General features: G+C 39.6%; 2 protein-coding genes across 5 annotated transcripts in view; both read right to left on the minus strand.

Moving 5' to 3' along the window:
• Positions 1 to 431, minus strand: part of ASB11 (ankyrin repeat and SOCS box containing 11) — a 35758-nt gene extending 35327 nt beyond the window's left edge. The window contains 1 exon segment of one of the 2 annotated variants that reach the window (NM_001131112.1): positions 110 to 307. In NM_001131112.1, coding sequence (NP_001124584.1) covers positions 110 to 290 — 181 coding nt within the window. In that variant the 5' untranslated portion in view covers positions 291 to 307. 2 annotated transcript variants of the gene reach the window in all.
• A 3680-nt stretch (positions 432 to 4111) lies between these two features.
• PIGA (phosphatidylinositol glycan anchor biosynthesis class A) lies at positions 4112 to 20336 on the minus strand. Of its 3 annotated transcripts, none has more exons than XM_002831408.6 (6): positions 20248 to 20336; positions 15964 to 16740; positions 10707 to 10839; positions 9801 to 9933; positions 9446 to 9652; positions 4112 to 6429 (listed from the first exon to the last, which is right to left on the minus strand). In XM_002831408.6, the coding sequence occupies exons 2-6, from the start codon at positions 16676 to 16678 to the stop codon at positions 6163 to 6165; spliced, it is 1455 nt and encodes a 484-aa protein (XP_002831454.1). In that variant the 5' UTR covers positions 16679 to 16740; positions 20248 to 20336; the 3' UTR covers positions 4112 to 6162. The 3 variants fall into 3 exon arrangements, with proteins under 3 accessions (XP_002831454.1, XP_009232885.1, XP_009232886.1); XM_009234610.4 differs by lacking the exon at positions 20248 to 20336 and adding an exon at positions 20102 to 20217; XM_009234611.4 differs by lacking the exon at positions 15964 to 16740 and having other exon boundaries at positions 20248 to 20302.
• Positions 20337 to 26191: the final 5855 nt, after the last annotated feature.

Below are 26191 nucleotides of genomic sequence, written 5' to 3' on the forward strand. Positions count from 1 at the left end.
CACTTAAAATCAAAGTATAAATATAATCTGCCTTCCAGAAATACTAGTCATATGAATTATCTAGGAGGGATTTTCTTTAAATATTAGGAACAAATTCATGTACTTTTACCTGAAATTCCACCATAGATCTCTTCTGCTATCCTAGCCGCTTCTTTTCTATTTCCTTTGACGATATAGAAATGGGTTAGGAGAGCCAAAAAAACTTTAATTAAAAGCTTAAAGAAAAAAAAGGTAGCAAACATTGTAATAAAAATATTTTTAAAGCCATAGAAAACAGGACCATCTTCCATTTTGGCTTATGCTCTGTATAGGGTCCTAGGACTGTACAATTTCACTGAGTTATAATTGGTATCATATGACATCTATTTTAAACCTTCTAGCACTCAGTACTCCTGTTACCGAGAAATCAGTTTGTAGGTTCTAATCTAACTGATTTGGCGACTGCATGTGCTGACTCCACAGCAGTGTTAAATAAACTAAAGAAACTTCCTTCTAACCAGAAACATCCAATAGTTCTAGAACTACATAACTCAGTACTAACAAATAAGATTCATATCCAAACATTTTATACTCCTAAACCCCTATTTTTCCTATTTTATGTTAGAAAGCAGGGTTGGAAAGATAGAAACTTCTCGGCTTCCACAGAAACAAAGCAAGTTATTTGACATACAAAAAAAGTGCAAATATGCTGTATGTTCTAAGTGGGAAATACTACTCCCTGGAGCATTTCATTTTCTCTTAATTCTGAAGTTTATAGAGGATTAAATCCAAATCTAAAATATGACCAGTTAAAAAAGACCATTTACCTGGCCGGGTGCGGTGGTTTCACGCCTTTAATCCCAGCACTTTGGGAGGCTGAAGCAGGCGGATCACCTGAGGTCAGGAGTTTGAGACCAGCCTGGCCAACATGGCGAAACCCCCGTCTCTACTAAAAGTACAAAAATTAGCTGGGTGTGGTGGCAGGTGCCTGTAATCCCAGCTACTCGGGAGGCTGAGGCAGGAGAATTGCTTGAACCTGGGAGGCGGAGGTTGCAGTGAGCCGAGATTGCGCCACTGCACTCCAGCCTGGGTGACAAGAGCAAGATTCTGTCTCAAAAAAAAAAAAAAGACAATTTACCCTAAAGCTGTATGTATGTATGTATGTACGTATGTATGCATGCATGTATGTATGTATTTAGTTTTAAGATGGAGTCTTATTCTGTTGCCCAGGCTGGAGTGCAGTGGTGCGATCGTGGCTCACTGCAACCTCTGCCTCCCGGGTTCAAGCGATTCTCCTGCCTCAGACTCCCGAGAAGCTGAGATTACAGGCATGCGTCACCACGCCTGGATAATTTTCATATTTTTAGTAGAGACGAGGTTTCGCCATGTTGGCCAGGCTGGTCTCGAACCCCTGACCTCAGGTGATCCGCCCACCTTGGCCTCCCAAAGTGCTAGGATTACAGGTGTGAGCCACTGCATCTGGCCAAGCCTGTATTTAATAAAAGGCCTATCTTGGATGCCTTTCCAGGTAAAAGTGTCACACTAGAAGCATCAGACTACTCGCCATGGTAGTTCCATCTGGGACAAGGTCCCATGGCAAGGTTCCCTCCTGATCATTCACTTGCATTTCAAGCATTGGTAAAGGTGGTGCCCATTTCTGAAAAATGTGGGCTATCCTTGATCATGGAAGGGTCATAGTGAAATGGACAAAAGAGATGTCCTAGGTTCTGGATGAAGTACCCAAATATTTCATGAATCAACCTTCTCTAGTTGGGCAATTTTCTCTTATCAGCTGGCCAACACAAGTGAAATGGGTTTATTTTTAGTTTTCCTCATCACTCTAGGTCTCTGCCTTCATTCTTGGCTATGTTAGATTTTGTAAATTTTTAAAATCAATTAAAAGACAAGCCAAAATATAGTTATACAAGCGGCCTAATAAATCTTAACAAATGCTTTATGCAAAAATATGGGAATTTCTCCTAGCATGCACGCAAATTAGAATGACTGCCTGGTTAAGAACTGTTTCACTACATTAAAAAGCTGACATGTAAGAATACAACCTTGAGTCACAACATACAGCTCATCGATTTCAGTGTATCAGAGCACTATAAAGACCTTGAGTCGTCTTAACTCTCAAGGAACAGATATTAACATAAGATTTACTTTACTGAGCTTATATTACCTGGTAGAATGCCAGTGTATGAAAATACATGAATACAACTCTTTTAGTCCTTTTCGTTTATCTTTGTTCAATTATACTCTAAGTAGGCAATCATTTAGTCATGTCAGACCAGTGATGTATATTGTTCTACAACATTATTCAACCTTGTTTTGGTCTTTTCATTTAAAACATGGCTGTCCTATGTTTTACACGCCAAAAAAGTTGGCCATGAGAAGCTCAACTTTATTAAGGTTCAAATGGATGTCTATACTATTTCTGAGAGACCATCTTTTTTTTTTTTTTTTGAGATGGAGTCTCGGCTCTGTCTCCCAGGCTGGAGTGCAGTGGCGCGATCTCGGCTCACTGCAAGCTCCGCCTCCCGGGTTCACACCATTCTCCTGCCTCAGCCTCCCAAGTAGCTGGGACTACAGGCGCCCGCCACCACACCCAGCTAATTTTTTGTATTTTTAGTAGACACGGGGTTTCACCGTGTTAGCCAGGATGGTCTCGATCTCCTGACCTCGTGATCCGCCTGCCTCAGCCTACCAAAGTGCTGGGATTACAGGCGTGAGCCACCACGCCCAGCAAGACCATCTTTACTGTATTTGAACATTACATTTGTGATGGGCATAAAAGGCTACTGATATATAAGGACAGTTGATTCATGCTATCTTTCACACATGAAATCATCAACAGCACCAAGGTTTCTCAGCCTCAGCACTATTGACATTTTGGGACAGATACATCTGTTGTGGGGGATGGCCCAGAGCATCGTGGAATGCTTAGCAGCAACCCTGACCTCTACTCACTTGATGCCAATGCCCCACCCCATCTAGTAGTAACAACCAGACATTGCCAGATGTCCCCCGGGAAACAAAACTGTCCCCCCAAACCCTAGTTGAGAACCACTGAGCCATACCCAAATAGAAATGATAAAGGATAAAAATCAGTTCCCTCAAGTACTATAGGCTACAAATCAAATTCTACATAGAACTTTTTCATAATTTTATATTAAAAAATCCAGCCACAGGATGATACAATTTAACATCTAGCCACATCCATTTGGGAATGCAGAGATGGATAAAGAGGCTTTAAAAATATTTCACAAAAGTAAACACAGACCTATACTACGCTGACTTTGCCAAAAATAAGTTTTGGCATAAGATAAATCAAAACATAAACGTAGGTGACTGCTTTCCACTGCTTCCCACAAAAGGGGTGGGAGAAACTAAATCAGGGATGTCCAGTCTTTTGGCTTCCCTGGGCCACATTGGAAGAACTGTCTTGGGCCACACATAAAATACACTAACAGCAGATCATGAGATCAGGAGTTCGAGATCAGCCCGGCCAAAATGGTGAAACCCCATCTCTACTAAAAAATACTAAAGTTAGCCAGTGTGGTGGTGGGCGCCCGTAATCCCAGCTACTCAGGAGGTTGAGGCGGGAGAATCATTTGAACCCGGGAGGCGGAGGTTGCAGTAAGCCAAGATCGTGCCACTGCACTCCAGCCTGGGCAACAAGAGCGAAACTTATTCTCAAAAATAAATAAATAAATAAATGAAAATACACTAATAGCTGATGAGCTAAAAAGAAAAAAAAAAGAAAGTCACAAGTCTCATAATGTTTTAAGAAAGTTTACAAATTTGTGTTGGGCAAAGTAGAAAGCACGGTATAGTTTGTAGATATTTTCCTTTGTCTCACGTGATAATGCTAGGGCAGTGAAAAACAAGGGCTTATTTGGGTAAGGAAACAAAGGCACAATTGAACTTGCTATTCCATGAGTAAGAGAGAGAAGATATTCTAGAAACAAAAAATGACAGAGTAATTCATCGCCCAAAGGGTATTTCTTGTTTTACTAATAGACCAAGCAACACATCCAAACTGCACTGAAAAAGAATGTGTCGGGGGCAGGGATAGCCTGTTCCACTAGTAAATAATAGTCTGTTCATAAAATAAGACAAACTCAGAAAATTATCAAAATGTCATTCTGGTCTTTATTTTTGGACACGTAGCATGTTTTAACAAATCAGTTTTTCATAGGCAACCTTTTGAAACATCAAAAGAAATATAATATATTTTTCACAAATTCTTCATCACCGTAAATTCACTTTAAAATCAACGTAAGTAGCAGGGTAGAGCAATGTGTTTCCACATACCGACCAGTGCAACACTGACAGTTACAATTAAGGTATCCAGAAAGGTTGAAAATTAAGATTTAGTGAAACAAATTTACTTCCATTTGTTAAAAAAAAAAGAAAAATAATAATTTGCAAATCACATGTTTTACAGGCAAAGGCAACTAACTTTAGATCTTATTTCCATCTCAAATAAATGAGAATTTAAGAATTAAATGACAATTTTAAAAAATTAAGCAAAAATATAAGGAAAAAATGGTGGCGTGCCTCTAAAACCTGTTGAATAGAATAATGGCCAAATATTATAGTTTCTCACTTTACTATGAATATTGGCACTGTTTATTTCATGTTTATATGTGAGTTTCTATGCATAAAAATCCCAATAAGACTGAATAGTTTAAAGATCAGTCCATTTTTCTCCAACAAAACCCCTAACTTCTAGATTTTAAAAATTGCACTCTTGCTTTTGCATTTTAGTACAAACAAAACACAAATATATTTCTTTTATATCAGTGCAACCAGTTAATAGGCATATTATTTTTTAAAAAGTAATAAATTTTGTGAATGTTGTCATTTTTAAAAATCCTATACAGAATCACAACACTGTCAGAATCTATGTAGTGCACCCACAAGTGCCTCATTGTTTTGAATTCACAGTCCTTTTCTCACAAAAACCGTAAGAGTTCAAAGAATTCATAATACACACCATGTGGATAATTTGGGGTTAAAAAACCCATGGCTCTGGGCAACAACAATTACAGTTAATGACATCCACCCACAAAGACTGTTCCTAAAATTTTCAACTTAGTTTGCTATAAATAAAACATTCTGAAGTAAAGCCTTTTGCACACTGACAATACTTATCAGACATCAGCGAGGCCACAGTGAAGGGGACTGACTTACATTAAAAGGACAGGGTAGCAGCTGGTTTTGGGATGGCACACCTCGTACATTCTGCTCAGAAAACACGAAGGCATTTATAGAAAACTCAATTATGCACTGAAAAATGTGGAGGGTTTCTCTGCACTATCAACAGTGATATCGGTCCCCAGTATTTAAAAAGCAAAAAATATCTTCATAAACACAACTGAAGATGAAGGCTCTACCTAGGAGAATGCATACAACAGGAACAAAGTACTAGTAGTGTGTCGGTGACTTTTTTCCTGGCATTAACTGGCATGAGCATTTTTGGCATGTTGGATATTGATCTCGTATCAACCACGATCACAATGAAGTAAGCCATTTGAATGGTAAACAAAGAGTGAATGCACCCCTGCTCCTTAATGGCAGGAAGCATCTAGTTCAACATTCTACACAGAGCAGGGGTTCAAAATGTGCTCATAACTGATGGACTATCTTACTCAAGGAACCTGTTAATTATATGTAACACCTACTGAGTGAACCTAATAAATGTTTAAAGACACGATTTAGATTCCTAATAAATGTATATGAACATGATATAAAACAGTTCATATAATTGTTGTAGTTCCCTAAAGAAAACTTGTAAACATCTGGTGAGTGTCTAATGGTGTAACATTAAAAACTGGCCAAAAAATGCCCAGAAAACGTTTGGCCCTTCAGCACCCAAAGCTCTCAAAATATAATGTTAAAACATCTCTGCTACAGGGATTTCAGTAGTCTGAAAAATTTCATACCTGAGTGGCTTAAATGTTCTCTCCTAAATTTTAAATAAGTGCAAGAAGTTTCTACACTCAGGAATTGCATAAATTTTTATCTTTCCTCAACAGAAAATATTGAATGATATAGAGGTAGCATAACTTACTAAATTAACTCTAAAAAAACAAAAACCCCCAAAAGCAAGGTTATTTTCCAGAGTCTTTATAGAACTATTACAAATGTTTAAAATCTTACAGTCTAGGCTTTCTTCTACCTGGTTTCAGATATCTCATTATTCTCACTCCCTCTTTTACTGTGAGAACAGTTATTAGTCCAGGCACTCCGTGGCCCAGTGGCATCTACTGCAACATCAATGATAGAATCTGGAGTCATCCATCTCAAGAAAATGAGGAAGAGGAAGTTGAAAACTGCCAACAAAGCAAAGATGTAGCCTGTTACTGGGCCACAGTGAGAAATAAGTCTGTCCAGTCGTTTGTCCATTGGCAACACAGCTTCCACTGATACCCGGTCATATACCTGGAGGGAGAGAAGCCAAGTGTGAGCACTTTCACCCATCACCCGTCCCACGATAAACAATGACCCGATCCTGCAGGAGCATTTTATAAACAAATGCAAACAAAAGTTGCTTGTGTTTTGTTGTTGTTGTTATAGTAATGATACCCTTAATGAACTTAATCACGATAATTATTGCCATTTCATTCAAAACTTATTGGGTACTTATTCTGGGCAAAACACCGGGCTAGAGGCTGTGTGATACAAAGAATAAGCCACAGTTCTTCTCCCCTAGGGAGTCACCATCAATTTTAGCCAACTACTAGAATTCCCTAGTCCCGCAAAGTCTGAACAGCTTTTGGGGTCACTACTGTAGGGTCAATATTTAATTCAGCAGTGACTTCAGCAGTACTGAAGCAGGATTTGCCTTTGAAGATTCCTTGACTAAGCTGAGATGCTCTCACCGGCATCTGGCAGACATCAACCACAAGCAGAGAGCTAGAATCTAGCATACTTCTGGGAACACAGAGGCTCCTCTTTCAACAGCCACATGAGGCTGTACATGTTGCTGAGCATGGATGGTGAGAATATACAGAAGCATTTCATGGATTTCAAATAAAAGAAGATAAAGAGATGGGGGAAATTTCAGCAGATAGTATAGGTCAAACGTTGGCAAATGAAATAACGTTTTTTGCTGAGCAAGTAGGTGGCTTGCTTTTTAAAACACTGCTAAGTACTAAGCTCTAAAATACCAAAAAACAAAGATCTTTAAACATACTGTCAGTAGTAGTATAGGTCAAACATTGGCAAATGAAATAACGTTTTTTGCTGAGAACTCGAAGTAGGTGGCTTGCTTTTTAAAACACTGCTAAGTACTAAGCTCTAAAATGTCAAAAACTAAAAATCTTTAAAAATACTTGTTCAGAACACATCAAATGGGCCAACATTCATATTTTGTAATTTGAGTATTACTTGTGCTTAGTCTCATATATTAGACCTTTAAACCGTCTCCTTTGGAACTCAAGAAAGTTATAACATGCAGTGTATGTTGTACAGGTCAACAGCCCTTGAAAGGTACGGCATGTTTTCACCCAGCTCTTTTACCCTGAGGACGTTCTGAATACAAACATTTTAATCAGAATTATGTTGAGAATTATGCTGAGACTGGTGAATTGCAATTGAAAAAGTATGTTTACAGCATGAACTCCAAATTAATTTCATGATCGATTTCCTAAATAGCACAGTTAAACTAAGAAGGAGGAGTTGAAATGAATTAAAATGTCATAGGGTTAAAAGAGTAACTACAAACTGACTTTTTTGTCCAGCTTTATTTCAGGTCAATTAATCTACTTCTAGTTTTAAGTGATAAAATAACAATTTACTACTATGAAGAGAATGTTAGCGATGACAATCCATTATAGGCAAGGATTTACTTTTTTCTAAAAGTGTATTATAAATCGCCATAGAATTAAAAAAATACAGATGCTGTACTATTACTTTAAGTATAACTAAAAGAAAAATGTGGTTACCAAAAAAATCCCAATTAGCCCCTTTAATATATGCTGACAAACCTTCACCATAGTTCTTTCCCTGTTAACTTATTACCTACAGTGGCTCAAGCTTCTGGGGTTTATACGATGTCAATCAAGAAGGTCAAGTCACAACTTAACAGTGCCGTGGTTCTCAAAGGGAGTGGGGGTCAGGATGGCATCATCAAAATAACCTGTCTGACCAAACATCCCTGCCAATTATACCCCCAATTCTATCTCTGCTCCTAAAGGATAACATTGGAATCTAGGGAGTGGTTGGGGAGGCAGGGGGACAGGAGTAGAGAGAGTCTGAAAAGGCTGCCCGGGGACTCTGACATGTACTCCCAACAGGTAAGCACTAGACTCCAACTTTCCATGTTTCATGTGGGGGAGATAGTACAAGACTTGTAGAAGGTCAGAATGTCTCAAAATGCTTCAGTAAAAAATGTTTGACTGTTGCAAACATCTCATGTTTCAATGGAAAATGTGTAAGACAATTTTTAGAGATAAGTTTTTAGAACTTCCATTCAAATATGAGTTCATCTTATATACTGGAATTCATCATTCAAACCAAGTAAGAAAGCCTTACAGTAAAGAGCTATTCTCCTCAGCTCTAACTTGCTATCTACTCTAGGCTAAAAACTCATTGTTCCACTGAATATCACGTTGGTAGCATTACTCTAAACTACCTTCTCCATGTTCCACCTGATTATCTTTCTGGTTCACAATTTCTGCATACTAAGAAGCTGAGTTGTTTCTGTTCAGCTTGTTACATGGTAATAATAGGCATGAGGCAGAGAACATCATGAAAAGGATGTAAAGGATGAAACTGAGAATAAAAGCAGTCCCTAATTCAAATTCAGGAAGCATTCCACAACTGTAATCTCCTACCTAAGGGTGTTAATCTATTTCCTATACCCGTCCTTTTGGAAATTCTCTGTTGCTGCTTTTTATTTGTGATTTTTCCCACGTTTGTCACGTACATTTTGAATTCTAACTTACTATGTTCTCAATCAGCCCAAAGATGCAAAAATCCTTTTCCTGGAGAAAATCACAGTAGTTAGCAAAAGGGCTACAAGAGGTTTAGGAAGTAGCCTGAATTAAATATTCACAAGTTATAAAGTTGCTGCAATCAGCAAAACCATGCATTTTCTAATAGAGTTGTTTGCTTTAGAATTATCAACAGCTTCAAGAAAATATCTAAGAGTAGATTTAATACTCGTCTTGTCTCTACTCATTGTGACTTTTAGAAAATTCTGTAACTTCTTTATGCCCAGTTTAATGAGGGGGCTAGCCTGTATTACTGCTATTTTCAAATGTCAAATGCAATAATTTGACTAGACACTTAGTCCGGTGTGTGTACCAAAATCTGTTTCTTTTCATCTGGAAGAGATTTCATCAACTTAAGCAATAGAACAGAAATGGTAAACATCTATGTAAGAAAAAGCAAATGTGCATGTGAAACATCAAGTAAGAGTTCAGACACAATCTTTTCTCAGCATGTGACATACCTTTTCAGTTCTTTCCGCAACATTCCTCCAGGTGTAGAAAGTCTTTACTATGTTATGGATGTTTTCTGGAGCCGGCAATGTCCCTGACTTCAGTTGGAAAATAGCCCTTTCCAATCCTTCACACAAAGATTTTACTGAAGGCTCACATAAAATAATAAGGTTTTCTGGAAGCACCTCAGGAATTCCACCAACTCTGGTACTTACAACCTTAAAAAGAAAGAAAGAACACATACTCCACCATAATCATACCTCAGGAAGATCAATAAAACCAGTTAAAACATTATTATGGAATGTGTCTCATTATTTTTCCAAATACACAGAAATCCCAACCATGAATGTCCTCAAAGCTTTTTACCTGTAAACCACAACTGGCTGCTTCCACGATCGCCATGCAGAATGCTTCAGTAAGGGAGGTATTCAGAAAAATATGTCCTTGAACTAAGACATTTCTAACATCCTTGTGTTCTAAAGCTCCCAAAAGACGCACCCTGATTTTATAAATGACAGGGGAAGAAAGGAGTGAAAACTCATGCCACAAAAGAAAATTAATTTATAAACCAAGTCTGCTATTTATATTACACTTAAAGTCTTATTGCTGCTAATGTTCTCCACCTCAAAAGATTAGTATCACCAAACACTGATCTAATAGAAACAGCCTTATAAAGCAGTTGGGTTAAAACTCATACAGCGAACATTATTTCTAACTTTTGTTACACATATCAAACTTTATCTTCTCCAAAACTAGTCTGCATGTAATAATATTAATAAACTTTGATAATTTAATGTTAAAGTGCCATTTCTAAACAGGAAAATGGCCTTTTTATTAAAATTGATGCTTTACACGTACATGCCTTGTGTTGTGTAAGTTATTGAGGAAGAGACTTGTCCAAATCTGTATGTGCAGAGCAATTTACATGATTTGAGCCCTATTACTTAAATCACTACACAGTATGGCCTGGAAATCTGCAAACGCTTCCAGTTAAAGCAGTTGTTTTTTGTGCCTTTCATGGTGCCTCCAACAATGGTTCCCCAAAGTCAAATAATATTGGGCTAATGGAAGAAATAAAATTGTGAATTCTTTAACTAGGTTTCCTATTTTATATAAAAATTTTGAAAACAGTCCTTGCATTAGATTTATATCAATTATATGTATATCAATTACATGTAAGAGAAGCAACACACCTAACGTACGCATGCAGTTAAAACCAAATAGAGATAATTGACATCTTCTCCCTCAAGACAACATGAAATTCATCAATACCTGTCATGCAGCTGGTATCTTTCCCGAACTTCTTCCAAAACGATTCTCTTTGGTCCCTCTCCTCCAATTATGAAATTTAAATCTGGATATTTCTGACAGAGTTCAGGTATTATACCACTAAGCAAATCGATCCCTGAAAATATAAAGTTGAATGTTGGAAATATTAATATTTAAACTTAAAAAAATTCACCAGAACTACTGAGAATCCACTCATTTTGATTAGCTATGCACTCCATAAAGGAGAGAAACTCTCTTAAACCTTTTCCAGGAGTGGAATTGTTTGCAAACTGGCAGTGGTCCCCCAAGAGTTATAATTCTTGAAGACATAGACCTTGACATGCATTACCTTCCACACACCCAAAATATGGACTATTCTGTTTCATCTCAACAGACTATTCTTTAAGTTATTCACTTGTGTTTACACATTGCATACTTCTAAAAAAGGTACATTTAAGGTGGCTAAGGTTTGAGTTCGTTTTCTCCAGAGCAGGCAGCTGATTGGAGATCTGGGTCTTGTCCCAGCTTTTTTACCAGCAAGCCCATTGATCGTGGGGAAGTTTCATGATCTATAAAATAAAGATACCTATGTACCTAAAGTCTCTTTCAGCTATAAAATTCTATCAGTCTGTGATTCCACTTACTGCCACAGGAAAAGGCTAAGCAACGAAATCTAACTGCTGCTTCCACTTTGTTTAAAATGTGGCTGGTACAGAGAATTTTGCAGTGAACACTACATTATCAGCAAAATTTAAGTTCAAGCCAGCTATAGCCCACTTTCCTGGAATGAGGGTAAATGAAGGTGGCAGGGCATCAACTGTTAGATCACTACAGTCCATAGAACAAAAGGATGCATCTTGGTTCCGTTTTTCTCCAAAATGATTTTCTTATAATATATAAACACAATCTCAGGTAATAGAAAACAATAAAGTAAATCATGCCCTATTAGTCTGAAAAAGTGAGTAGCTATCCAAAGTCACAACAATGTCAACACTATTTGCGAATCTAGTTCATTAACAATTACAAATCGTACATATTCAAAAGTAAGAGTAGGCAGGGCGCGGTGGCTCACGCCTGTAATCCCAGCACTTTGGGAGGCCGAGGCAGGCAGATCACGAGGTCAGGAGATTGAAACCATCCTGGCTAACACGGTGAAACCCCGTCTCTACTAAAAATACAAAAAATTAGCCGGATGTGGTGGTGGGTGCCTGTAGTCCCAGCTACGCTGGAGGCTGAGGCAGGAGAATGGCGTGAACCCGAGAGGCGGAGCTTGCAGTGAGCCGAGACTGCGCCACTGCACTCCAGCCTGGGCGACAGAGCGAGACTCCGTCTCAAAAAAAAAAAAAAAAAAAGTTAAAGTAAATATAAAATAATCCATCTAGAGCTAAGTTTATTAATTTTAAAAATGCACACACACATAAGAATTGCATTTCTTAATCTTCCACCCCAAATAGGCAGATCAGTTATAAAATAGATGACAGGAGAAATGACATATATATATAGGGTCATTTTTATTAAATAATACAAAGTAGAATTCATTAAGTAAACTCTGCTAGTACTTTCAAACTATCATTGTATGTATCAAATTCCCACGCAGCTTTTCTGAATATGAAGGCTTCTCATTAAAATCATAGCTATCTTTGTTTCATGTCTACTAACAAATCACTCAATTGGATTTCTAGATAAACCAGAAGGTAGTTTAATGACTTTTAACATTTAGTCTCCTACAATTCCTTCAATCCATTTTCTTCCTCACCCTTTTCTTTCTCATACAAGGTTAAGAGCCCATTCTTCAAACAAACAAAATACAACATAGAGCAATAGTCATAAATGATAATAGCTAACAGTAACAGAGTGCTTGCTATGACAGGCAATATACTTTAAATTCATTATGTCATTTAATCCTGACAACTATCTCATAAGAAATGGAACTGATTACTATTACCAATGATCTATATTCTTATTCTAAGAATATAAGGGCTTTTCCCCACCACTATAAAAAAATTTATTCTGGAGCCTCTAAGAAGGGTATAACGCAATGGAACCTAGAGACTTTCGACTACCATGTGAACACAAAACAGACAATGAAAATCTCTGATTCAAACTGCTTTTAAAGCTCAGTCTAACAATATTTTTAAGAACCTTCTGATCTACACCTAGGATATGAGTGGCTGGGCATGGGTGGAGGAAGAGAACTTAGCTCAAGAAAAGCTGAACTCGTGTGTCATCTCTGTTACTTACTGTGTAACCTGGGTGAGTTACTTACCCTCTCTGAGACTCAATTTCATGTAGATAACATCTACCCTACAGTTGTTGGGAGGGTCAAATGAGGTATTGTACCACGAACAGGCTTTATCCACTGCAGAATACAAATGTAGGTTGTCATTACCACTACAGAAGGAAGCAGGCAAGCGTGCCTACACGTGCAGAGTGCTGGTAAATCCTGACTGAGAGCAAAACAGGCTTGGAAGAGGAGGCTCAGGAAAAAGACAGCCAAAAAGCCTGGATGAGGAAAATTTTGATTTATCCTCTCTCTCACTTAAGACATTCCAGTGGGACTTTGATATCCGGTCCAATAAACTCCTGAGGAAATTAATTTGTTAATAAGGAACGGACCATTAATACAACTACTCACTTTTGGGCTACAGGCATGGCTGTTCCTTCTCAGAATGTTACCTTCTGCAGGGTGCCTGGCATCCGGAAAGGGTTCGATAAATAACTGTTCAATTACTGAATTGAGTACAGGAAAGGCCATACCACCACTCCATTGGAGGTTAGCTCAGCTGATTAAAATACCACATTAGGGAAGTAAAGGTAACAAGTTTAATCTTTGTATAGGTAGTTAATTTTGCTGATCCTTGATCACACATGTGTCATACTCTTTCTCAGCTAGCCATCTCAAGAAGATATGCTATTTGGTTAAAAAATAAATTAGGTACATTTCCTAAGTTACAAAAAAACACATCACTAATGTCCCAGGAGGAATTCAGAATACAGAATGCCAGTCAGTTCACATGTCCCTGATTAAAGAATGAAAGCATGTCATTGCCTTCAAACCAGAAAATGAAGTTCTGGCCAAGTTTCCTTGCCAACCTCCACTTAAATGGACTGCTGGGTCAATCAAGGTTCTCCATTCCAAACATAAACTGACCAAGGCCCACATCTAGATTTTAGGCCACTCCCTAGCACACTGGCACACCACTGAGTTCAGTGCTTGTCAAGAATCCATTGTTTGTTCACACATCTGTTTGATGTCAGTTGTACTTGTTATCGTCGTGTTCAGTAACTTAATTCATTATCATATAAACTGACAAAAAGAGTATCCACAAAAACTAAGCTGAACAGTTTGAAAAATCCAATAAAGGAATGTCACAGAAAAAAGTTCTTGGCAGATGAGGGGTGTTCTAAACTACTGTATAAAACTGAAAACAAATTAAAACTCCTGAAGCGTATCAGTTCATATGCCTTTAAGTTCTGACCCCACTCAAAAGAAACTCAAAGTAGCAATGGTAGATTATATTTTATGAAGGAGAGTGTACAAGATGCAGCTGGAACCAGTGGCCCAGCACTCAAAGCCTGCAATCCTACATCAAACTACTGGCAACTCAGTGTGTATTAATATTTTGAGTTTAATTCAAATATTAACTATTTAAGGGGGTATGTATTTATGTATTTTTTTAATGATTCCCTACTATAAATGACACTTTTAATTAGTGGACAGGTTTTCAAATAGCACTCAGAAGACACTTTTTTATAACCAGACTGTGTCAGACTTTTAGTAAACAAGCCTCCACACATTCAACTGCAGTGTCCATTAAGTGCTGTAGAGGTACAAAAAACAGCCTCCTTGGCCAGGTGCAGTGGCTCACGCCTGTAATCCCAGCATTTTGGGAGGCCGAGGCAGGCGGATCACGAGGTCAGGAGTTTGAGACCAGCCTGGCCAACATAGTGAAACCTTGTCTCTACTAAAAATACAAAAAATTAGCTGGGCTTGGTGGTGGGCGCCTGTAATCCCAGCTACTTGGGAGGCTGAGGCAGGAGAATCGCTTGAACCTGGGAGGCGGAGGTTGCAGTGAGCTGAGATCGCGTCACTGCACTCCAGCCCAGGGGGTGACAGTGTGAGACTCCGTCTCAAAAAAAAAAACCAAAAAACCTCCTTGATAATAGTGGACAGTTACAAACTAGGCTAATAGTTTATAGGAACTATCAATGAATCCTTGCGAGGTTCCCAATGTTGCTTAAATTACACAAATGAAAAAACTGAGACTTAGAGATGTTAAGCAACTTGTCCTCAATCACACAGCAGGACAGACCCATCATCTGATCCCAGGACATCTAATCCCCTTTTCTTCATCACTTACCTGCCAATATGTTATTAATGTCTTATACATGATGAAATGAAACAAGCAAGCTACAATACAGTAACGTGCAGAGCAAGTCCACTGATTTTCAGTATATGTACGTACACATAAAAAAGACAGGAAAGCTATAAATCAAAATACTCATTAGGGTATCTCTGAATAATACAGTTACAGCTGATTTTAGTTTTCACCTTTGTGCTTTTCTTAGTTTCCAAAATATCTGCAATGAAAAGACATTACTTTGGCAATCAGAAGAAAAAAGCCATGTGTGAGCTCTGCCCTTCACTTCTTTTTTTTTTCTTTAGAGACGGAGTCTCTTTCTGTCGCCCAGGCTGGAGTGCAGTGGCACAATCTCGGCTCACTGCAAGCTCTGCCTCCCGGGTTCACGCCATTCTCCTACCTCAGCCTCCGGAGTAGCTCGGACTACAGGCACCCGCCACCATGCCCAGCTAATTTTTTGTATTTTTAGTTAAGACAGGGTTTCACCATGTTAGCCAGGATGGTCTCAATCTCCTGACCCCGTGATCTGCCTGCCTCAGCCTCCCAAAGTGTTGGGATTACAGGTGTGAACCACCGTACACGGCCTGCCCTTTACTTCTTTACCATATGTGCAGGGCTGTTTTAATTTTTAAAAAGACCTGAAATTTAACAGCATCAGGTTATTCTTATTTTTAGTAACCATTAAAACATCAAAGGTTGGGGGACAGCATTTACCACCATCCTGAAAAATCTCTCTTCTTGGATATATAAACCAATATTAGAACTTACTTTGCTATAATTTATAGCATTATAAAACCATAAAACAAAATGAAAAGCCAAACAATCATTATATACAAGTATTCAACAGCTTTCTATAGGGAAAAAAGTCTACAATGCAATTATAGCTATCATTTCATTACCTTTTCTGTAAACAAGTCTGCTGACAACAACAATAGTTATACTATCATGCCTTCTAAATGGGTCTGGAGTGAAGTCAGTAGGATCTACAGCATTAGGAATGACGGACACTATTTCAGGATTCAGTGCTGCTCTTAGTACAGTATTTTCCTTACTAGTATAAGACACACAAATGATGTGGTTTGTATCACAAAGAGACACGGTTAGAAGCTTGTTTGTAAGCACCGAGCTGACATCAGCAAATCCAAAAAGGGAATGGTCCGTGAAGACTGTCTGAAGCCCCATTGTCTTGGCGTGGAAGAGAGCATCATGGGCCATAGCAGAAAAAGAACTATGTGAATGGATTATCGTGACTCTCTCCCGAACAAATATGTACCTGAGCAGTGGCAGACTGTGAAAGAGGGTCGTGGCTGTAGACTGGTTGTACATGACTTTCAGAGGCAAGTAATAGACTTTGAGGCCATTGGTGAGGTAACGGATGCCTTTTCGATTTCCATAAGCATGGGTGACAATTATAACTTTGTGCCCTCTTTCAATCAGGCACTGAGAGAGCTGGTAAATGTGGCTTTCCACGCCTCCCATATTTGGGTAGAAAAAGTCAGATACCATGCATATATTATGGGTATGGGTTCTACATGTGTAAAGACTTCCAGGGCTAACCCGAGACAGTGTAGCTGAGGCACGATGGCCATCCCCAGCTCCTCCTCTACGGGCCATGCTGAGAAGGTTTAGACATCAGTTCTTAGCGCAACCCAGTTAAGAGATGTGTCCTCTATTACCTGAAAAAGAGTAAAACAGGATCTCAGCTCAGAAACAAAACACATTCCATATTACAAATCCAGACATAGATACTGTTTTAATGTTAATGTAAATTTGTTAGCTTTCCCCAGAATTAAAAACAAAGCATATCACCAATTTACTCATTTGACGTTTACTTGCTTGGCATTTACATACAACAAAACTAGGTTCTACGAAGTCTTAATTTTGCCCTAAAAATACTGCTACATGTAACTTTAAATAGTAAGTTTGTTACACCACAGCATATCATGGTTTACCATGTTAACAAACCAGTCTCTTCCAATAATTAAGTATATATACACACATACATACACACGTTTATATACTTCCCCTTTACTCTTACACTTTACCAGCTTCTATTAATACTTATTAAACGGCCACTATACATCAGCTACTACATGCTAAGACTCTTCTATATCTTATTGCGGCCTCACCAAAACTCCATGAGTTATCAACTCCATCTTATAAATGGAAAGTCTAAAGCTTAAAGGGGTTAAGAAATTTGTTCAGTTATTCAGTGCTTAGAGGTAACACAATGTAGCAGTCTGATTAATTAGCGGTCATGTCTTCTGGTATTTATGCCCTTCTATAGTATAGTCCCTTCCCCTTGCACTTGGACCTGGTTTAGCCCATAGAAGGTAGTGAAAGTGATGTGCAAATTTTTGGCCTCAGCCTAAACAAGGTGTGGTGGTTTCCAAGGTGTGGTGGTTTTCACTTGTGTACTCTTAGATATCCTAAGCCAACATGTAAGAAATCCATCTACTGTGCTAGAGGGGCAAGGGAAGAGACAATATGGAGAAGGAAGAGCTCTGAGACTACATGGAAAGAGCCAGAGGCCCAGCCATCCAGCCAACTTACCAGCTAAATGCAGCCTCCTAGTGACCACTGGCAAGACCAAGAGAACCACTCAGCTGAGCCTAGCTCACTGCAGTATCATGAAAAATACCAAAATGGCTATTGTTTTACATCGTCTTGGGGTGGTTTGGTAAAAAATAACAGACAACTAAAACAGGCCAGGATCCAAACTCGGTTATACTGGTCCACTGCCTGTTTTTGTAAAGTGTTATAGGATCATAGGTGTGCCCATTCATTTATGTGAATGGCTACTTTTGTGCTACAAGAGCAGAGTAGCTGCAACAGAGACCATATGACCCACAGAGCTGAAAATATTTACCATCTGGTACTCTACAAAAGTTTGCCAACCCCTGCTCTATAGCTTAGCCACTGATTCAATTTATCTCATAAAGTTTTGCTAGTATTACCTTTGTGGTTTACACTAAAACACACCTGGAGCTCGAACTATCTTTTTGAGAGCACCTTTTTCAAATGTCACCAGAGCACATGCTGCAAACAATCCACATGTTCTCCTTCCTTATTCAAAGACGGTGATTATTTAGGCCGGGTGCGGTGGCTCACGCCTTTAATCCTAGCACTTTGGGAGACCTAGGTGGGTGGATCACCTGAGGTCAGGAGTTCAAGACCAGCCTGGCCAACATGAAGAAACCTCATCTCTATTAAAAATACAAAAATTAGCTGGGCATGGTGGTGCCTGCCTGTGGTCCTAGCTACTCAGGAGGCTGAGGCAGGAGAATCGCTTGAACCCAGGAGGCCGAAGTTGCAGTGAGCCGAGATTGCGCCGCTGCACTCCAGCCGGGGTGACACAGCAAGACTCCATCTCAAAAAAACAAAACAAAACAAAAACAAAAAACAAACACAAAAACCAAAGAGGGTGATTATGTAACTGCTCCCTTCACTTTTTAAACTTTTCTATCAGTTATGCAGGCCTTTCAAACTCAATGAGTGTCCCTCCCTTCAGTGTGGTGTCTAAAGATAAAGGCTAAACTAGAGATGGGCTGTATCTGGGACCATTTTCTCAATTTAAAGTGCAAAATGTTTATCTCAGGGGTCCCCTAAAGCCTTATTAATGTGAAATGCCCACTCAATATTTAGTACTATTGTACATTCTTAGACATCTAAAGCTAAAAAGAATCTTGGATATCTAGTCAAAATCTTCCTCAGCTTTACAAATGAGATTTCCAAGGCTCCAGAAAACAAACAACTATACAATGAGAAGCCATCCTAAAGCTCTGAGTTTCCGGTTTCACCTGCAAACTCAGAAAATGCCAATTAACTGTATGTGCAAAGGCTTAACCGTCTAATCTCTCCAACAAATTCATCTACTTTTTTTTTTTTTTTTTTTTGAGACGAAGTCTCACTCTGTTGCCCAGGCTAGTGTGCAGTGGAGCGATCTCGTCTCACTGCAGCCTCTGCCTCCCGAGTTCAGGCGATTCTCCCACTTCAGCCTCCTGAATAGCTGGAATTACAGGCGCACACCACGACGCCCAGCTAATTTTTGTATTTTTAGTAGAGACGGGATTTCATCATGTTGGCCAGGCTGGTCTCGAACCCCTGACCTCAGGTGATCCGCCAGCCTCGGCCTCCCAAACTGCTGGGATTACAGGTGTGAGCCACCGTGCCCGGCCTCATCTACACTTTAAATACACTCTCAGAAAGACTCCAGAAGTGTTTGTTGACCTGAGTTTACTAATTAAGATTCAATACTATCAAATATTGAAATTCCCCAAGTTTGTACTTTTAGGTGGCTTAACTAACATTTTCTTACTGTGGTCACCTAAACCCGAACTTCCAGTTCTACCAGTTTTAAAAGATGAACGATAGCAAAAACAGTGAGTAATGAACCAAATGATACCATTTAAAATTTTGTCATTAGCCTGCAACGTTCTGTGAGGAGTCTGCCCACTTCCGCCAGGTTTTCACTCCAAACATCTTTGACATAAAAGTTCAATATGCTGCACAATCGCAGAATCTTAGCTCTTAAAGCCGAAATGAGGCTTGGAGCTCTAGTGAATACCTCTCTCGTTTTACAAATGAGAACCCAGACAAGTTGAGTGATTTGTCCAAGGTTCCCACCCAGCCACTTAAAGTGGCAAAGAAGACACTATCGTAAAACTCTCGACCACGACCAACGACCCCCGGGCAATCATTAGCAGTAGAGGTTCCTGAAGAACCTTAGGGAGACCTGGCAGGAGTTGTGGGTCAAGAGAATGGTACTTCCACCGACAATTCCTGGGCACTGTCTGAGCTTCATTCCCTGATTCCCTGAGAGGTCGCTCGGGCCAAGGAGGGGATACCCCTGCTCAGACAGCGACCCCGCTGGGTTCATGGCGGGGACTGGCCAGGCCCAAAGAGAGAAGGAAAACAGCCAGAGAGTGGACGTTGGTCTCAGGCCCGAGGTTCCGGAGACCCGAGTCCCTCGACCCACCCGCCTGAGCCAAGGAACCCAGCGCGTCCGCCCTAAATGCACCCTCAGCCCCAACCTACTCTGGAGACTCTCCGACCCAACTTCCGGGCTTCGAGCCGGGTCGGTTTCACCCCCTCCACCACCCGCCACGATCCCACGCGCGCAGAACAGCCCCATCCGGAAGCGGCCCAGAGCGCTAGAGAGGGGCGGCGCGACGCGCACTCACCGGTGAGTTCCATGGCCGCCAGTGTCCGGACCTCCCGCGGCTGCAGCCGGAGTCCCTCCCTGCTGTCCCGCAGCACCAATCTAGGGCGTCCGCGCCCAAGGGCCGCGTCCCCGAGGCAGCCAATCACAAAGAGGCGCTGAGGTCACGTCCGAGAGCGACGCTCTGTCGTCCCCACCCTTAAGCGCGGGATGCAACGTCAGCGCGCGCCTGCGCCCGTCTCCTAGAAGCGGCCAACGGTAGGGTGGGTGCTCACCCTGGTTTCCTGGTTACAGCGTCTCTATTCCGGACGCCAGTTCTCTCCGCGCTTGCTTCTGATTGGAGAGACTTTGTTTGTAATCAGCTGTGCCACGGCAGAACGGTGCCGGTTCTTACCGCTCTGGGACGTTTGCCAGATAAATAAATAAAAATACCCAAATAAAAATACACAAAAAGTCAAAACAGATGAAACTGTGAAGTTTTAATTTCAGATAAAGCACAAATGATGGTTAATACAAGCATGTACCAAATATTGGGGACTTCACTACACATTCGTTTTTTTATCTGACATGTAAATTTAACTAGACATCTTGTTATTTATATGGCAACTCTACACTCTGAGGGAAACATACAAGGTCTGATCTGAAATATCAACTCCCACTCGAACTGGTTCAACTAGTTGTGATGGTGCTTGACTAGGAAGCTAAAGAATCAGTGAGAGTGGTGTGATGGTCATCCATGCGTCACAGCTGGTACTTGGAGTCCCCCATCCCTGCCATACGTGCGTTTTCGAGAACAAATTCCTTTCTGAGTACCATCACTGCCACCATTACTGGCACCCATTTTATTAAGCCTAGTGTAAGCCTATTCATCCCTGAAAATGTCTGCTCCTTTCTGATGCTTTCCCCAAGCCTCCAGAGAATGAAATACTCTCACTTTTTAATTTTAATAGTACTTTGGCCACATGCTGGTATAGCATTTATCAGATATTCAAGTTGTTTGCCTGATTGCATTCTCCCTCCTCACCCTGATCCTTGATTACTTGTCTCTTGAGATCTCACATGGACTTCTTTCTGAAAACGGAAATTGTATTTGCTTGTTAAATGTCTGCCTTCCCTGCCAGATAGTAAACTGAGGCAGGATCTGTTCTTGGTAATGGATGTTGAGGAAGTTTTAGTTTAATACATGAATTTCTTTACCCAATGTCAGCACGCTCCCTGACACATATTAGATGCTCACAATAAAATGTATTGAAAGTATTTCATGGAGTGTACCTTATACAAATTACAGTGCAATAACGTCATTGAAAGAGCATTTTAGTTGTGGGATTTGAAGCGAATTAATGAGTTGATGAGTAAGGCTAGAGTAGCAATAGATACTTTGCCCTGTGTTAATACTGATGAAGCATCGGAGAATTACAGTGATGAAGACTCAAGGACACTTAATTAAGCTTTATAATTTGTAGTTGGTTTCACAGATAACAGCGACATTACCAGATAGGTACAGCATTGCTTTGGCCTCCTTTTCATTTTTGTAATAAGTTTTAAGACAAAGAGTGGGGGTAGAAATCCTGGAAGGTATAAATGAGGGTTAAGCCTCATTTATTGAGCCCCTGGTTTGCCCCTGCCATAGTTCTGATCACAATACACATTTGAAATTCCATCATGAATCTTTTTTCAAAATATAACAAATATTTCTTATTTTTATCATCAAACATTTACTGGATGTCTGCTCTGTAAAAGGCCTTGTGGGGAATACAGGAAATATTAAGCATAGTCCCTGTGTTTCAACAGCTTTTTATTTTTTCCAGCTTTTCCTATACATGTTATCAATAGTCAAAAGAAATCCACCTTTCTTAAAAGGTTCTTTGTGTTTCAAATATAGAATAGGCTGACCTTTATAAATAGATATTAATAGAGGCACACTGTTGCTGAGTCTCTGTGGGGGAGGGCGTTGAGGAGCCTGCAGGCTGTTCCAACAAAGTCTGAAAACATTGAACATTTATTTAAAGCTCCAGCTTCTGTCCTAGGCACTGAGTATTCAAAGATAAATAAATCATGATTCCAACTCCCAAGGGTTCACAACCTCACCTGGGTACATGACTTCATTTATAGTCAGTTAAGTAAAGGTCTCCATTTAAGGCTATATTCCAAAAAGTCAAAAGAAATTTGTAGTAGCAAGATTAAGATATAAATCTGGAGATGATTCTAATTATGGCATCCTGCCTAAATGTATGGTCTCAAGGTATGTCTTGAGAGAATTTTCTCCGGAATCATTAAAATTAGACTAAGATACTTATACATTATATTCTGATTGCACTTAATAAAATATGAGGGCAATTGGTACCAGTTTTAGTATTAAATGAACTGAGATGATGAAGATGTAAAATAAATGTAGATATCATCTTCCCTTGAAATTCAGTTTTTTGCAACTTCATATGTAAATTAGCTCTTTGGGATAATCTTGGAGTGGGAAGGCAACAAATATGTCTTGAGAGCCTACGATCTGTGTACAAAGCACGATGCAGAGAAAACCTGGCATGAGCTTTACTTGCAAGGAACCAAGACAGAGTTAAGGCATATGTAAATATCTATGATAAAAAGCAGGAAGTGATAAATGCCATAAGAGAAATATAAGAAAAATACTGGGAGTTCAAAGGGAAAGAGTATTTCTAGCTGCCAGCATTTAGCTAGAAGAATAAGTAGATGGTGTCATGCAAATCTTGGGAACAAGACAATTCCAAGAACAACATGAATGAGGTACAGACAGGTGCTGTCCAGAAAACACTGCTTTGTAATGACAAAGGAAAAGAGAAGGGAAAGTGGACAGACAGAAGAAGAGTGGCATTTTCAGTGAAGGTTAGAGCAAACTGGTAGAAGATCTTACTAAGGTAAACGGGCTTGATGTTGAGGCGGACTTCCAGCCAAGATCACATTTTCAATTAGTATTTTGAGACTCCTAACTCCTGATTCTGCTTCAAATATGACAATAAGTGATACAATATAAATGAGAAAATTTAATGTTTTACCTGTGATTTAAACAAGAAGATAAACATTTCCTTGTATCAGAAACAGAACCAATATGCAAAATGGTGATCAGGAACAAAGCCACATAGGTCCTGGATTCTGTATGTGCCAGCAGGAAGATGTGAACCAGGGTTCAGCCCCTGTAGAATAATAGACTAACAGGGTTCCATGTGTGGCTTGATACAGGAACCAGTTTTGTGAGAGACTGTTACAATGGTGACCTTCAATAAACCAGTATTCCATATTGGCAACCTTGTCTAATCCTCTCCCACATTGGCTCTGGGTTTGGGCATGTGACTGGAATGGCCAAATGAGATGCCACAGATGCTTAATAAGTGTTTATTTACTGGGATGCATCTTGTTGGAACCTTTCCTCTTGAAAGCCAATGACCATGCTGTGAAGCTCAGACAAGATATTGGATAATGGCAAGCCACATGGAGAGAAGCCCTGAAGAATGAGAGGTCATCTTGGGCATTCCAGCAGTAAGTGAGTTCCCAACTTAATATAACCACTGGAGTGACTTCAGCCTATTATGTGGAAAGAACCACTTAGCTGATCCTAACTAACCCACAGAATTATGAGAAATAATAAATCGTTATTGTCTCAAAACATTAAGTTTTTGGGTGATTTGTTACATAGCAATAGATAACCAAGCCTTGTTGCTTAACCATCTCCCCTACTTGTGAATAGAAATTGAAAGAATTTTTTGCCAACAGTCTGGGGATATAACTTTGCTAACAGAACTGAGCCAAGCAACATAATTTGCAATTTTCCACTATCACTGCTAGTCTGGGGGATATAAGCGCACGCGCACACACACACGGGGAGAGGAGAGAGTGAGAGTGAGAGCGAGAGAGAGAGCTCTCAAGATTGGTTTATAAACCAAAATTCAAAAACAATGGAAGATATGTAATATTAAGAAAGACAACACACAAATGTAACAATGGAAGAAGAATTCACTCTAGACGCAATTCAAATAATTTTTGAAACGACATTTTTAAAAGAATAAGAATTTGGAAATAAAAACATGCAGAAATTAAACAAACACCAGTGGATATAAAAGAATCAGTTAGATACTTTGAACATGAAGATGTTACTAACATTTTTAAAACTCATATTGATAAACTTTAGGCTACACACTGTTGAAACAAAGGTTAGTGTGGTGGAAAAGAGTAACTAAGGCAGTTACTTCTTTTTGATGCAGAATATGAGATGAAATGTCAAACCACAATCAAAGCTTTATCCTAGGAAGATTGTTCCCAGAACTGGAGAAAAGGAAGGTGAAAGAGTGGCACAGCTGGAGAAGAGACCAGTTAGGCTGTTCCAGTAGTCCAGAAGCCTCCTTGCAATTTAAAGTAGGGGCTGCAGATCAACAACAGCAACTGGAAGCTGGTCAGAAATGCAGACTCTCAGATTCTCCAGACCTGCTGAATCAGAATCTGCAATTTAACAATATCTGGAATGATTAGTATGCACATTATAGCTTAAGAAACTAGCTCTAGACTAGAGGCAATGAGGACCTGATGTTTTCTCGTGGCAAGAAAAAAAAAAGAGAGACAAGGAAAATCACGGGATATTGGGATTTGTTTGAGTGATGTCTTCTTTTTGTTTTAGCACCCTTTTTTGAAGACCGTCCTCCAGTAGCCTCCTAAAGAAGAGTGCATAGGAGATCGGGGGATTTTCTAAGAACTTTAATGTCTGAAAATTTATTTTTCAGCCCTCCAATTTTATTGATAGTTTGGGTGCCAAATAGTAGGCTGGAAATTATTTTCCGTCAGAAGTTTAGCAGCATTGCTCTAGCCTGCTAGCTTTTGGTGTTGCTATTGAAAAAACTAATTTCATTCTGATTCCTGGCCCTTTGTTTGAAATTATCATAATTTTTCTTTACTCTGGAAACTTATACATTATCTCTTAGTCTCCTGTGTCCTGAAATTTCATCATTTTGTGCCTTGGTATAGGCATAGTTTCACCTTTTGGACTAGGGACTCAGAGAGCCTTTTCACTTGCCAACTCATGTGCTTCGAAATTCTCTTGAATTTTTAAATTGTTGATTACATCTCCTATTGTGTCTCTTCTCATTTCCTGTAACTTCAGTTATTCTGATGTTAGACCTTCTTATCTTTTCACTTTTAATTTCTTATTTATTCTACTTCATAGGAAATTTCTTCAACTCTGTCTTCCTTTTTTTCTATTGATTTTTCAATTTATTATAGTAGTTTTAGTTTCCTAGGGCTCTATTATGTCCTCTGACATTTTCTTTTTTAATAACACCTTCATTTTATTTATTCGTTGCACTGTCTCACCTTCTTCCCTCACCCCCTGGCTATTAATGATGTGAAGTTTTCTTCTGTTTCCTCCAAATTGCCTTTTTCTGTGTGTTTTACTCTCTTTCATGTTAGAAATTTCCCCTGGAGGTCTGGGAATTCATAGTTGCTTGCTCATACTTAAAAGAAAGGGACAAAGGAGCTGATCTGAGGTCTGAGCCCAGGAATGGGGCTTGTTGACCTGATTGGGTTGTTCCATTTGATAGTCCCTCCCCCAGCTAATTTTTAGTCCTTTTTAGGTCTTTTCTCTTAGGCTGGTAAGATTCCCCCTAGAGAAGCACTTTTCAAGTACAGATCCAACTGCCTGAATTGTGGTTGCACCTAGTATGTACGCGTTCACTTAATCCTCTTGTTAGTTCAGCACCCTGCCCTCATGGATGTCAGGCATCCCCCATTCAGGATGCTCTCTCTTTTACCTTAGCCAAATGACTAATACCCCATCTTTTGCCTGGGCTTGGAAGGAGCAGTCACTCCACCACAGGGAATGTGGGAGAAGATTTGGGATCAAACTGTTTCTTATACAGATTTTTGGAATGAACCTCATTTTAGCACCCCTCTCATCCCTCCCACTTCTAGAGGTGCTTGGGACACCCACTTCTGAGCTTTTGGGAACTCAT

This window comes from Pongo abelii, chromosome X (assembly GCF_028885655.2).
Source record: "Pongo abelii isolate AG06213 chromosome X, NHGRI_mPonAbe1-v2.0_pri, whole genome shotgun sequence".
NCBI classification, from domain to species: domain Eukaryota; kingdom Metazoa; phylum Chordata; class Mammalia; order Primates; family Hominidae; genus Pongo; species Pongo abelii.

Bases quoted from the DNA above. Each gene is read 5' to 3' on its own strand.
- PIGA (XM_002831408.6), bottom strand. From the start codon at position 16,678: ATGGCCCGTAGAGGAGGAGCTGGGGATGGCCATCGTGCCTCAGCTACA. The intron at 10,840-15,963 runs GTAATGAAATGA...TTATATTTTCAG, and splicing joins CAGACTTGTTTACAGAAAAG to GGATCGATTTGCTTAGTGGT. The intron at 9,934-10,706 runs GTATTGATGAAT...TTATAAAATCAG, and splicing joins AGATACCAGCTGCATGACAG to GGTGCGTCTTTTGGGAGCTT.